This window comes from Gymnoscopelus braueri (assembly GCF_963280865.1).
Source record: "Gymnoscopelus braueri genome assembly, chromosome: 22".
NCBI classification, from domain to species: domain Eukaryota; kingdom Metazoa; phylum Chordata; class Actinopteri; order Myctophiformes; family Myctophidae; genus Gymnoscopelus; species Gymnoscopelus braueri.
Genome location: NC_137624.1, coordinates 31,675,056 through 31,688,066, shown reverse-complemented (window position 1 = coordinate 31,688,066; position 13,011 = coordinate 31,675,056). Strand labels below are relative to the sequence as shown.

Below are 13,011 nucleotides of genomic sequence, written 5' to 3'. Positions count from 1 at the left end.
GGCCAACCCCCACGGGAAAAGAATCCGACTTACTACGAAGCACACGGACACAGCTCTCACTTTGGGCGTACAGAGATTGGATTGCCCTCAACAAGGTCCCCCTCACCCCATATTCCCGCAGCACCTCCCACAGAACCTCCCAGGAGACCCGGTCACATGCCTTCTCAAAATCCACAAAACACATGTAGACCGGATATGCATACTCCCAGGCCCTCTACAGGATCCCTGCCAGAGTAAAGAGCTGGTCAGTTGCTCCACGACCAGGACGGAATCCACATTGCTCCTCTTGAATCTGAGGTTCGATAATCGGCCTGACCCTCCTTTCCAGTACCTTGGCGTAAACTTTCCCAGGGAGGCTGTGTAATGTGATACCTCTGTAATTGGCACACACCCTCTGGTTCCCCTTTTTGAAAAGTAGGACCACCACCCCGGTCTGCCACCCCCTCGGCACTGTCCCAGACTTCCACGCAATGTTGAAAAGACGTATCAACCAAGACAGCCCCTCAACACCCAGAGCTTTCAGCATTTCTGGACGAATCTCATCAACCCCCAGGGCTTTGCCACTGTGGAGTTGCTTAACTACCTCAGTGACTTCCCTCCGGGAGATTGACGCCGACCCACCATCATCCTCAGGCTCTGCTCCTGTCAGTGAGGGTGTGTCTGATGTTATTGGGTTTAGGAGTTCCTCAAAGTGTTCCTTCCACTGCCCTACGACTTCCTCACTTGACCCATGTCCCATCCTTGCTGTACACAGCTTTTATATTATATTATATTATATTATATTATATTATATTATATTATATTATATTATATCATATCATATCATATCATATCATATCATATCATATTATATTATATTATATTTTACTATTTTGTTATTTCATTTTCATTTGTTTGTTTATTTATTTATTCATTCATTCTCTCATTTATTTATTTGCTATCGTTACCTTAGTTGCTACGAACCAAAACCATTTTTTTTTACATTTGAATCTTTAGCCTGGTTTTATTTTGAAGGCCCCTAGTGGAAGTGTTTAATTGTGTGTAGAGAGGTTGACTTCATATTGTTGACACTAAGCGGCGCTGCTACCAGATAACTGATGGAAACTATACTGAACACAGCACAGATTTATCACTTACTGTAAAGGTACTTATTATTTATTGAGTGTAATAATCCTAACTTGTACAGTCAGTGTGTTGGAACTAAACCTCTCAGTGAATCACAGACAGATTATAAACTATAGGAGGAGGTCATATGGTTTATAAAACCTGTGTGTTTTTAAGGAAGAACTTTTATTTAGATAGAAACCTACAGGTCATAGATACTCGCTGTCTAAGGTTCATTTAAGTTTCTAAATACCCTGTTAGTGTTGTTTCATTTGTGACATTATTTGACATAAATAGTATTATGTTTAATCTGTAAAATCCTGGTTAAACCACAACAACTTCAGCCTGTTTATATATATAAGTCGTACGACGGTGTCGCGTGGCGAAAATAGCCTACCAGCCCACAACAACACTAGCACCAGTGGTGTAAAGTAACTATGTACATTTACTTTAGGAATTTTTACTTTACTGGATTATTTTCAATTTTCAGTACTTTTACTTCTACTCCACTACATCTCAGAGGCAAATATTGTACTTTTTACTCCACTACAATTATTTGAAAACTTAAGTTACTAATTACTTTGTAGATTTGTATTATTATTACAAAACATACATTAACCACTTCATCCCTATACTTCAGCTATTTGAAAATAGCAGCTCTACAAGCACTCGCTTTGCAGTGCGTTGTGAGCTTGTAGATCTGCTATTTTAAAATATTGTATACATTTTGAACACTTGTGAAATAGAACATTCTACATAATGACTGCTTATGGTACTTTAAGTACATTTTGATGCCAATACTTTTGTACTATTACTCAAGTACATTTTTAATTCCGGACTATTTCTCGGAGTATTTCTATATTGCAGTATCGATACCTTTACTTAAATAAAAAATTTGAGTACTTTTTCCACCACTGACCAGCACCATGTGTTGGAATTACGCATGGATAAATGAACACTTTGACCTAATAAACACCTGTTGGTTGGTCTGTCTTAATGTTTGTGCTTGTGTTTAGTTTGGTGTCTTCAGCCTTTCACCTACAGCAGAGCTGACCTGTCTTCATCATGGCCTCCTGTGCAGATGACTCACCTGAGAAGTAAGAGCACCTTCTGTCATGATTTATGACCTTTATCTGCTTGACCCAGTACACGCCTCAGCTGTAATCAGCTGTCAGTCAGAGTCAGAGTGAACATCAGCCTAGCTTCCTATTCCCCATTCACAGCTCTGCTGGTCATTACGTCACACATTCATACTCCAATATGAGCTCACGCCTTAGCAAAGAGGTTCCTTTAAATACGGCTTTGCATTCACTAGGTCTCTGCTTGTCTTGCTGCCTGCTTCACTGCTGCTTAGCTGCTTCCTCCACCCCAGCCTCCACCTTTTGATCGGAGTCTGGCCAGTGGCGTAACGCAGAATCGCGGGGCCTCCCCGCGGGAGTTTCACGTGAGGCCCATGTACGCGTGCACAACCTCGCGAAAAATTTCGGGTCTAATTCGGGTCTAATTTGGTCTAATTCGGGTCTAATTCGGTTCTATTTGACCAATATAAATCAACTTTTTTCTTTTTTTTTTGCTGTAAAAATATTTGTATCAGCGCAGGCGGGGCCCCCCCTGCTGGTGGCCCCCCCCGCACCGCATCGCTTGCGGTGCTTACCCCTCCGTTACGCCACTGAGTCTGGCATAGGCTCAAATACTTGTGATATTTTATCTGCTAATTCAAACTAATATGTCAATGTATTGCTTATTGTTTGATATTGTATCCCTATGGGGGTTTTGCTTAACATTCCCTGATTTTGCTTAGCATGCTGCTTGGACAGAATTCTGGGAATATCTCCAAGAGCGGAGCCTTTAACGCCAAGCTTAACTGTATTCCATTTGTTGCAATACATGGTTAAATCTACTTTGACGTGAGTGTTCCTGACTGAATTGATACCCGTGATACGATGACCATCAACTACTTTATCAGAGACTGCATGACGTCTGTGCACAATGATACGAGATGCATGTTTTATTCCTATCCATTCTGTTCTGGTCCTTGTCTCATATCTTCTGGTCACGTCATGTGTCCAATAGGTAAACTGTATCTTAGCTGCCGATGTGAACGCAGCATAAGTGTGGTAGTAGTAGTGGTTCTCAACGTGTGGGCTGGGGCCTACCAGGGGCTCTTATACGGGTCTGTAACTCTGAGGGTGTACAAATGGAACCAAATGGATCATGGTGGCGTGAACTCTCAGAGTTACAGACCCGTAAGGGTCCATTTGTTTCCATGTACTCTCAGAGTTACAGACCTGTAAGGGTCCATGTGTACCCACTCTCAGAGTTACAGACCTGTAAGGGTCCATGTGTACCCACTCTCAGAGTTACAGACCTGTAAGGGTCCATGTGTACCCACTCTCAGAGTTACAGACCTGTAAAGGTCCTTGCACACTGGTGCGTCTTTTCGTTGCGTTTTTTTTACAACAATGAAAAAAATTGAAAAAACAATGAAAAAAAAAAAACGCAACGAAAAGACGCACCAGTGTGCAAGGACCTTTAGGGTCCATTTGGAACCCCCTCAAGTAACCCAGAGGGTCCCTAGGGACCTCACTTTGAGAACCACTACAATAATATTGTATTTATGATTCTTTTTAAATGTATAGGAATCGTTAAAGGGAACCGTTAAGGAATCGGACAGTTAACCCATTTAGACCTGAGGCCGATTCTAAAAACGCCTTCTAGAACCTAACCATAGCTTTCTGAAAACGTTCAAATTCTTACTAAAAATAAAAAAATAAAAAATGATGTTACTATATTATAGCAACAACTAATGAGACACAGAGGTGGCATCCGGATTGAAAGGTGTAAGACCTGAGGCGACTCTTAAAAATGTTTTCTAAATCCTTTAGAACATTTTTTTTTGAAAATAATCTAAAAAAAAAAGTTTGAAGTTAAATAGCAGATCTACAAGCTCATAGCGCGGCACTCGGTGCCGCGCTATGAGCTTGTATATCTGCTATTTTTGAATAGCCAAAGAAAGCTAAAGTGACACAGATGCGTTCCAGGTCTTAATGGGGTTAAGGAACCGGAATGGTTAAAATCCAGAAGGATCCCAAAACCCAACCTTAGACTTGCCATCATGCGACATCATGGGGTGTTTACAGTTTGCCATGGTTTTGTTTCTCAGGCACTGCTGGGTTTGTTTTGCCACGGAGAGAGAAGACCACTGTGCAGAATGGGTCAGTCCCTGCAGGTGTAAAGGCTGTACCAAATGGATCCACCAGAACTGTCTACAGCGCTGGCTGGATGAGAAGCAGAAAGGAGGTGCAGGAGCTATCTGCTGCCCACAGTGTGGCACAGAGTACCGCATCGTCTTTCCCAAGATGGGTGAGTGTACTGTAGACCCAGGTCTCCCTTGGAAAAGATATATTTAATCTCAACTAATCTTAACAGAAAAAGGAAAGAAAAGAAAAGAAAAAAACATATTTTTATTTTTTTAACGAATGGGTTCCCAGATTGAATCTGAATTCTTCCTGGTAAAAAGGATGTAGGATGTGTTAAGTAAAATCATGATATTGTGATATGAACTTGTACCATATTTGTCAGTGTCACGCACAATAGCTGATCTACAGTACATGCTGTGAGCTTGTATTTTCAGCACCAGTCAGTGGTACATTTTGACAACTTGCTTTGGTAAAAAGGGGGGAAAACCTACATGGATAGCTCATAATGGCACATATTGTCAGGCAACAAACAACATTGTCATACAAGCCACTATCTACTGTATATGCAAATACAAGCACCTTGCTTGACAGTAACAGAGCAATATGATTAAAGATGAATGAAAAAACTAAGAATATTAGTGATATGGTGGAAACATTTTGAAGGCAGAAGTTTTGGTACACAAAACAGGTGGTATGTTAGTTACAGCATGTGGTAATACTTAAGAGATTACCTTTCTCAAATGCAGGTTTTGTAAAACATGTTATGGGCACCTGGTGGTGGGGACAAGAGTAAGAAACACTAAACCTATACCATTCCCTAGGAAAAAAATGCAAGTTGGGGTCTATTCATGTTTCCCATACCATTAAAAAATGTAAATAATACACTTGTATTTTACGTGTCAAATCACCATATCACCAAACAAGTTAATTGCATGTCACATATTTTCTTTCCATATCATGCACCCCTCATATACAGTGAGATTTGACATGTGTACTGTGTATGTATCAAGTGTTTTAATAACTGCTCTGTGTTATTGTGTTCTGTATGTATCAAGTGTTTAATAACTGTTATGTGTTATTGTGTTCTGTATGTATCAGTGTTTAATAACTGTTCTTCTGTGGTCTTGTGTTCTGTATGTACAGTATCCGTGTTTAATAACAGTTCTGTGTTATTGTGTTGTTCAGGCCCGTTGGTGTATTTCCTTCAGCAGGCAGACAGGGCTCTGTCACGGGTCAGTCCATTTGCTGCTGTAGGGGTGGTGGTTGGAACCATATACTGGTCTGCGGTCACATACGGAGCTGTGACTGTCATGCAGGTGATAGCAATGAAAATAGCTGATCTACAAGGTCACTGCAACACTGTATGATGAAGCAGGGCATTCATTTACCAAAAAATCATAAAATGTTGATATGAGATTATGGGTTTTCTGCCCGACAGCGACGATATTAACCATGGAATATCTAAATGGTAAATGGAGAATTTTGTATAGCACCTTTATCCAAAGCTTTACAATGTGCACTACATTCACCCATACATTCACACACACACATGCATTCACACACCGATGGCGGAGGAAACCATGCAAGGACACTTTGACATTAACGCAGTGGGAGCCCGGGACTGAGATTTGGTTAGATGGAAAAAAAAGCTGTCCAAGTACAGTTGAAACTCGGGTCCGTTTTCACTAAGACTAGAGAGTTGAAGTGGTTTCTATTGTCATCGCCAGGTGGTGGGCCATAAGAAAGGTCTGTATGTGATGGAGCGAGCGGACCCTCTGTTCTTGTTGATGGGTCTGCCCACCATCCCAGTGCTGCTGGTGCTAGGCAGAATGATCCGGTGGGAGGACCTGGTCCTGAGGCTGTGGCACAAACACTGTTTAAAAAGACAGCAACTGGCTCCAGGTTGGTACTGAGAAAAAAAAACACTCGATCTCAAAAGTGTTCGCGGCCCACCCATCTGACACACAGCAGTTTTTTCGGCTGCCATGTTAAGTGGCCAGATTGGTGGGTTCTGTGCATTTTCAGAGCTTGATTAATCGATCAATTGTGTTACTACTTGATACAAGTACACTACTTGTGGATCCTATCCTTGGGACTCACTAAAAGTAATTAATTTAACTTTTATTCCCGACAGGACGCCACTTACCCCGCCAGCCTGCGGAGGGCGCAAATGCAGGAGATCACCTGTCTGTGTCCCGCACTCTGTGCGGCGCTCTCATCTTCCCCTCCATCGCTAGCCTGGTGGGACGGCTGCTGTTTCGACGAGTGACCTCCAACCTACAGCGCACTATCCTGGTGGGTGTACTGTACACTGTACTGTATGTTAGTATGTTAGACTAACCACTAACCTACAACGCACTATCTTGGTGGGTGTACACTGTACTGTATCGTATGTTAGTATGTTATTTAGAGTGACCACAACCGACCTACAAAAATGATCATATTTGAACTGGGGACCCCCCACCCTGACAAGCACTTTGAGTTGTAGGAGTTGAGGCATCACATTTTGTTGGACTCTGTATCCACAGAAAGATATTGTGAAAATAGGCGATCTACATGCTCACCACAGCTTGAGAACCACTGTGTTAGAGTACCTGTAACCTACAGCGCACTATCCTAGTAGGTGGACTGGACTGTATGTTGTGTCGAAATGTAGTTGTATTGCAGTGGTTGTCAAAGTAGGATCCGGGAACCCCCAGGGGTCCTTGAGAGGTCCAAGCTAAATAAGTTAATATAGTATAAAAATCTGTTTAACCACTTTAACCCTACATCGACTATTGTCCAATTTTGAAAAACTGTTCAATACACATTTTAACAATACAAATCTTGTATGGAGGTCCCTGGCATGAAATATTTCAGATGGGGGTCCGCTAATTTGGGGGTCCTTGACATGAAAAGGTTTGAGAGCCACTGTTGTGCCCGTATGCTAGCTGTGTCGGCTGGGAAGATCAGCTGAATCATTCCAACCTCACTGAAACCCTACTTGTATTGGATGAATTATTTCCATGCAAATTATAAATCTTTTATAAAAGACTTTAAGTAAGTGATAAGCGATAAAACTAAAAATAAGTTAAAGCTCGAGTGTTTGTTCAGTAACAGGCTCTGTCTCTCCAGCACTTTAGTATACAGAAAATAATTTTCAGGTCGGGATACCAATTTTATCCAATCAGGAGAGAGAACCCCACAAAGTTTCAGTTTTATAGTGTCCCAGTTCCAGTGTTGTCGGCTCAATTTCTTTTGTTTTTTTGTTTCATCACTTTAAATTATTTCACTTGTTTATCCTGTATCCTGTATGAATTCTCTCTCCTGATTGGATAAAATTGGTATCTTGACCTTAAAATTTATTTTCTATTTACTAGTGCTGGAGAAACGGGGAGACCCCTGTTACTGAACAAACACTCTATATAGCAATGATTACTCTCAGAATATAGAGCCTTTATTGTAAGTATAGGTGTAAGCTCAGGGGTTGACACTAAGGTCTCAGAGGCACTTGCCCGTCGGGCAAGTACAGGTCAAGTTCTACTTGCCCAAAGGTCATGCCCACTTGCCCGAAAAGTAAATAAAATTAATGTTAGTTCCAATCGATAACTACTGAATGGCGACAGTGCTGAACTGCTGAACGGTAGCATTAATTTGTTATTTCATGAATAACCAATAATATTTAATGAAGACGGTTGGTTCTCCATTCAAACGCACTTGCCCGTCGGGCAAACTGAAAGCAAACTCCACTTGCCATGGGCAGTCGGGCAACCGTTAGTGTCAACCCCTGAAGCTACTTAGCTATATAGTCCATTTTAAGTAAGACTACTAGGATACTAAAAATAGATAACCTGTGTTTAATATTAATTATGCTTCACCGTTGTGTACACTGGCCCTGTGTTTCATTCAGCTGTGTAATTGGGCGCTCTCCTCTCTTCCCTGCTTTGTCTCCTCCAGGGTGGCATCGCCTTTGTGGTGATGAAGGGAGTTCTGAAGGTTTATTTCAAACAGCAGCAGTACTTCATTCAGTCTAACCGTGTCATACTAGATTACCCCGAGAAAGACGGCCACAGGCAGAGCGAGGGCCAAGAAGAGGACACAGAGGACAGTGGAAATGAATAATACTTTATTTTTATTTTATTCATAAATTAAAAAAATATCTATTTTAAAATATTTTCGGAAATAAAATAATAAACATATTACTATTTTTGAAATGGGGCTCAAGTGGTTTTAAGTGATCAATCAAGCAAGAAACGAAGTGTGGGGCATGAATGTGTGCAAAGGAAAACATGGAATTGTATTGAATCTAGCTAAATAATAGCATTTTGAAAATAGAGAATTCAATAGTTTTGAAGATTGAACAGGAAGGCCACTCTTTCCTGTTTAGATTCAAGATGAAAAGATTCAAGATATATACGTATATAAATATATATGTTACAGGGAAATTGGAGAACCAGGGAAATTGGAGAAGGAGCACTCGTTTTCACCGCAATTCTGTAGAAACAACACTAGAGGGAGCCACGAGCCAGGCTTCCCAACTAAAGTGCACACACATATATGGCCGCGACCACACACACACACGCGCTCATGCTTTCAATTTAGAAACAACACTAGAGGGAGCCACGAGCCAGGCTTCCCAACTAAAGTGCACACACATATATGGCCGCGACCACACACACACACTCACACACACACGCACGCGCTCATGCTTTCAATTTAGAAACAACACTAGAGGGAGCCACGAGCCAGGCTTCCCAACTAAAGTGCACACACATATATGGCCGCGACCACACACACACACGCGCTCATGCTTTAAATTTGGTTTATTGAAAGCAGGACTGTTAAGATACTTTTATTGTGTTCTGGCTTTTGTTTTAGTTTCTCCCTGACACACACACACACACACATACAGTGATCCATGAAAAGAACTATTCCGTCCCTATCGGTTCACAACTCGGATGGCGCTGATTCGACTAGCAGAGCTTGAGGCCGAGGAGGCGCGCCCTCGCGCCTCCAGGCGCGAGTGCCCGCGCTGACCGGCCGTCATGGACAATAACTATTATCACGTGTGCATGTGAACGTGTGTTCAGCGTTCCCCTAGCGTAGCTTCCTGGTTGCTACGTGGGGGGGAACAACAAAAGACACTAGGTCCGCGTCGCATCAAAGCCCCGCCTCGCCCCGAAGCCCCGTGCCTAAAAACGAGCGCTCTGTCTTCAATCTCCCTGGTTCTCCAATCTCCCTGTGACATATATACTGTATATACAAGAGTAAAATTGTTTGGTTTTGGTTCCTCAGTGTTGTAGCAGCTATAATAAATAATTTTTTTGTTATTTTTGTTATACAGTATATAGAAAATTCTAATTTTGAACTTTTTGAACTGCATTACTTATTATAATGACACAAATCCTCAGTCAAAAGCATGTCAACTTCTGAACATTTCAGTGTTTAATTGCAGTGACATTTGGGGCATGCTTAGTTATTTTTATTTGCACTGTTCATGTAGATGTGCTCCTAATTCTGTTTTTGTTTGTTTGTAAAACATGCCTCTAAAACATTTAGCAAGAGGTTCATGACACAACATCCATCTGATCATGTACATCTGATCATGTGTTTATTACAGAATGCATAGATTTGATTTGAATTCATGTCAATGAATGAATGATTGAATGGAATAAAGCTGTCAAACTGATGTTATGTGCAAACTCCTGTTATTCTTAATGAGAGCAGTCGATGATGTGATATACCTGCTATCTTTAAACTGAAATTAAAGCCAGCACATTCAATTTGTTAGTAAATCTTAAGGAATTTGTGCAGGTTATTGTGTTTGTGTGTGATTGGGCATGTGACTGATTCTATGGTTCTACTCTACTGTGTCATTGACAGATCATTCTTTAAAAGCTAAATGGTTATTAAAGGAGTATTTCACACAACAAAAAATCTCCCTGAATTCAAGTCTTCATGGGGTGTGTAATTGATAGAAAATAAGTCATTTGAATCCCTTTAGGGATTTTAAAGCAACAATCATTTTAATGGTTGATGTTTTAATCTAATTTGTTATACTGTAGTTCAATAACTCAGAAGCCCCAGCCGGTCAAATTGGGGAAATTGTTTCCATAGCACCTGTACATCTAATACATTTACAGTAGGCCTACATGGTCAGATCATTAGTTAGATGGTGGGATTTTCAAATTACTCAATGTTCAAAAGCACACATATTTGCATAGACATATGTACAGTAAAAGGTATCAGGAGGAGAAAAGATTCTCAATTTCCAAACCTGATGAAGACTCTGACCTAACATGGAATGGCAGATGGTTGAATAACAGCGTCACTGATGCGTAAATGTATCAGCTGATTGTCAAACTGTTTTATTTAGGCCTAATAGCTCTGGTCTTCTTTTTTGGTCAGGGAGAAGTAGAGGGCTTTGGTGTAATGCTGAGCTAGGTGTGTTACCTGTGGCAATACAATGTATGTCACGTTGAGGCCTACTGTATCCCTAATATACTAAGTTGTATGACACATTCTTTGGACAAATTAGGTTATTTGGGGGTGTGGGGAGGTGCAAACAACACGCGTAACAGTGTTGTTTTTGTGAGATGGGCCGTAAACAATGATATCCTTTTCTGTCCTACCGTATAACTATGGTTCAGTGTACACCTCCAACACACTCACAGGACATCAATCCCCCTCCATTTGGTTGATTACCTTAGCTACCATCTATGGCTAATCACAGTTCCTGTCACTCCTGTGTCAATGTGGCGAAGGACCACTTCACCAGAAGAAAAAAAGTTGATCGCTTAATGCTTCCCGCCTTCCCCACATCAACACACTTCTCTCCCCGTATCCCTTCTTGTCTCTTTTGTTCGACAGATGTTATTTACTCTGCAGATATATCTTGGTCACTTGTTCTCATGTTTTTGTCACTTAGATTAGTTTTAGCCTTACCACAAATGTTAAGAATGTTATTTAGATAGCATGTTGTTTAAAAAGATGCAAGGTTGAGGTTCATTGTTTACCTGGTATCCTACAGCACCTATAGTGTCTTTGAGGCACTACATTGTTCTCTCTGCACTCTACTTATGTGATTATTTAACTTTTTTGTTTTATAGAGTTCATGCTTTCTCTGCTTATTCCGATCTTGCGTTTGTAAGTCAGTCTGGATAAGAGCGTCTGCTAAATGCCTACATTGTAAATAGTAATTGTAGCCTACTTCCCCACATTATCATACTCCTGTGTTGACGGGATGAGGGACCACTTCAGTGACATTCTCCAAGCAGACTGTGATTGTGGTGGCTTGGGGGCCCAGAAAGGAAATCGCCATAAATGCTATAGTTGGAACATAGAAACAAAATGGATACAGTAAGTGTATGGTAGTACCCACTCTCAGAGTACCTGGATGCAGTCTATGATATCATCAGTACTATGATGTCAGGCATTTCCGTACTTGGGCATATTATGTCAGCCGTATTATGTCATATTATGTCATCTGCAGACAAACAGCCTCGCAGATGCACGTCTGTGTGTTTGTGTGCTTTACACCCAAATAATGGAGTACAGACATGCATTACACAGTACTGGGATCGTAGTGACCTGTGTGAGTGTCTCATTCATAAAGGAGGTTTTGGACAGAAGACTTCATGTAAAGGTGAACACTTTCACATCTGAGAAAATTGCTCAATTTAAAAAGTCAGCTCCAGTGAACGTCGAAACCAATACAAACAAGTCAGTCGCTGATATTAGTACAAATGGCCGTGTACAGGTGCGGTTTCCTGGCTCTACTGTTCTTTCTTTGTCATTTATCTTTGCTTATTGTCGCAGATATTCAAAAAACGAACCCTGTTAGTGAGACTGGCATCTTTGTGGAGAATAATCTACAAAGACAGCTTGCAGTAGCCACCGAAACAAGGCAGCAGACTACTGAATGGATAGCAAGCGAGGATGAGGAACTGACTCCTGACGATGCCCCAAGTGACAACAAGGCCACTTCTGAACCTAAAGTTGCTCACATGCCATCCGTACCGCCGACTAAAGATGAATTTCAGGAAGAATTGGTTATCAGACCGCTTCATTCGGGGGATATTTACGCCAGCTTCCAGTTCCGCACCCTATGGGACACAGACTTCACTGGAGGAAACAAAGTCTCCCACTACCGTCTGTTCCCCAAGTCGCTGGGCCAGGTGATCTCCAAGTTCTCAGTTAGAGAGCTCCACATCTCCTTCACCCATGGCTACTGGAGGACTATGCAGTGGGGGCATCCCTTCCTGCCCTCACCTCCTGGGGCTGAACTCTGGGTCTGGTTCCAGGACACTGTCACTGATGTGGACGGTGCATGGAAGGATCTGACCAATGCTCTCTCAGGGATCTTCTGTGCCTCTCTCAACTTAATTGACTCAACGAACACCATTCAGCCTAGTGCCTCCTTCAAACCACTGGGTGTGGGCAACGTCACAGACCACAGCTTCCTTCGCTACGCCACCCTGCCACGTGAGACTGTCTGCTCTGAAAATCTGACCCCTTGGAAGAAACTCTTGCCATGTGGCTCCAACGCTGGTCTGGCTGTCCTGATGAAGGCAGAGAAGCTCTTCCACAGTAGCTTCTACTCCCAGGCCGTGCACATCAGACCTGTGTGTCAGGACTGGCCGTGCAAAACGGCATCCTGGGAGCTCCGGCAGACACTGGACGTGGTGTTTGATCTGCACACCTCAGGACAGGGCGAGCGAGAATGGTC

The 13,011-nt window shown here is 42.0% G+C and overlaps 3 protein-coding genes across 3 annotated transcripts in view; all 3 read left to right on the top strand.

Moving 5' to 3' along the window:
• Positions 1-13,011, top strand: part of cetn3 (centrin 3) — a 180,732-nt gene that overhangs the window by 138,806 nt on the left and 28,915 nt on the right. The gene's annotated exons all lie outside the window — the stretch shown is intronic.
• marchf5l (membrane-associated ring finger (C3HC4) 5, like) lies at positions 1,064-9,972 on the top strand. The gene is made up of 7 exons (XM_080419851.1): positions 1,064-1,144; positions 2,121-2,201; positions 4,268-4,467; positions 5,490-5,620; positions 6,032-6,206; positions 6,439-6,599; positions 8,241-9,972. Exons 2-7 carry the CDS (start codon positions 2,170-2,172, stop codon positions 8,403-8,405), a joined length of 864 nt encoding a protein of 287 aa, XP_080275977.1. The 5' UTR covers positions 1,064-1,144; positions 2,121-2,169; the 3' UTR covers positions 8,406-9,972.
• The window catches only part of LOC308078961 (GPI transamidase component PIG-T-like), a gene marked incomplete at both ends in the record, with an annotated part of 1,950 nt that continues 967 nt past the window's right edge, over positions 12,029-13,011 (top strand). Inside the window, one exon of the mRNA XM_080420300.1 lies at positions 12,029-13,011. This exon is cut by the window's right edge and continues 967 nt beyond it. Coding sequence (XP_080276426.1) covers positions 12,029-13,011 — 983 coding nt within the window.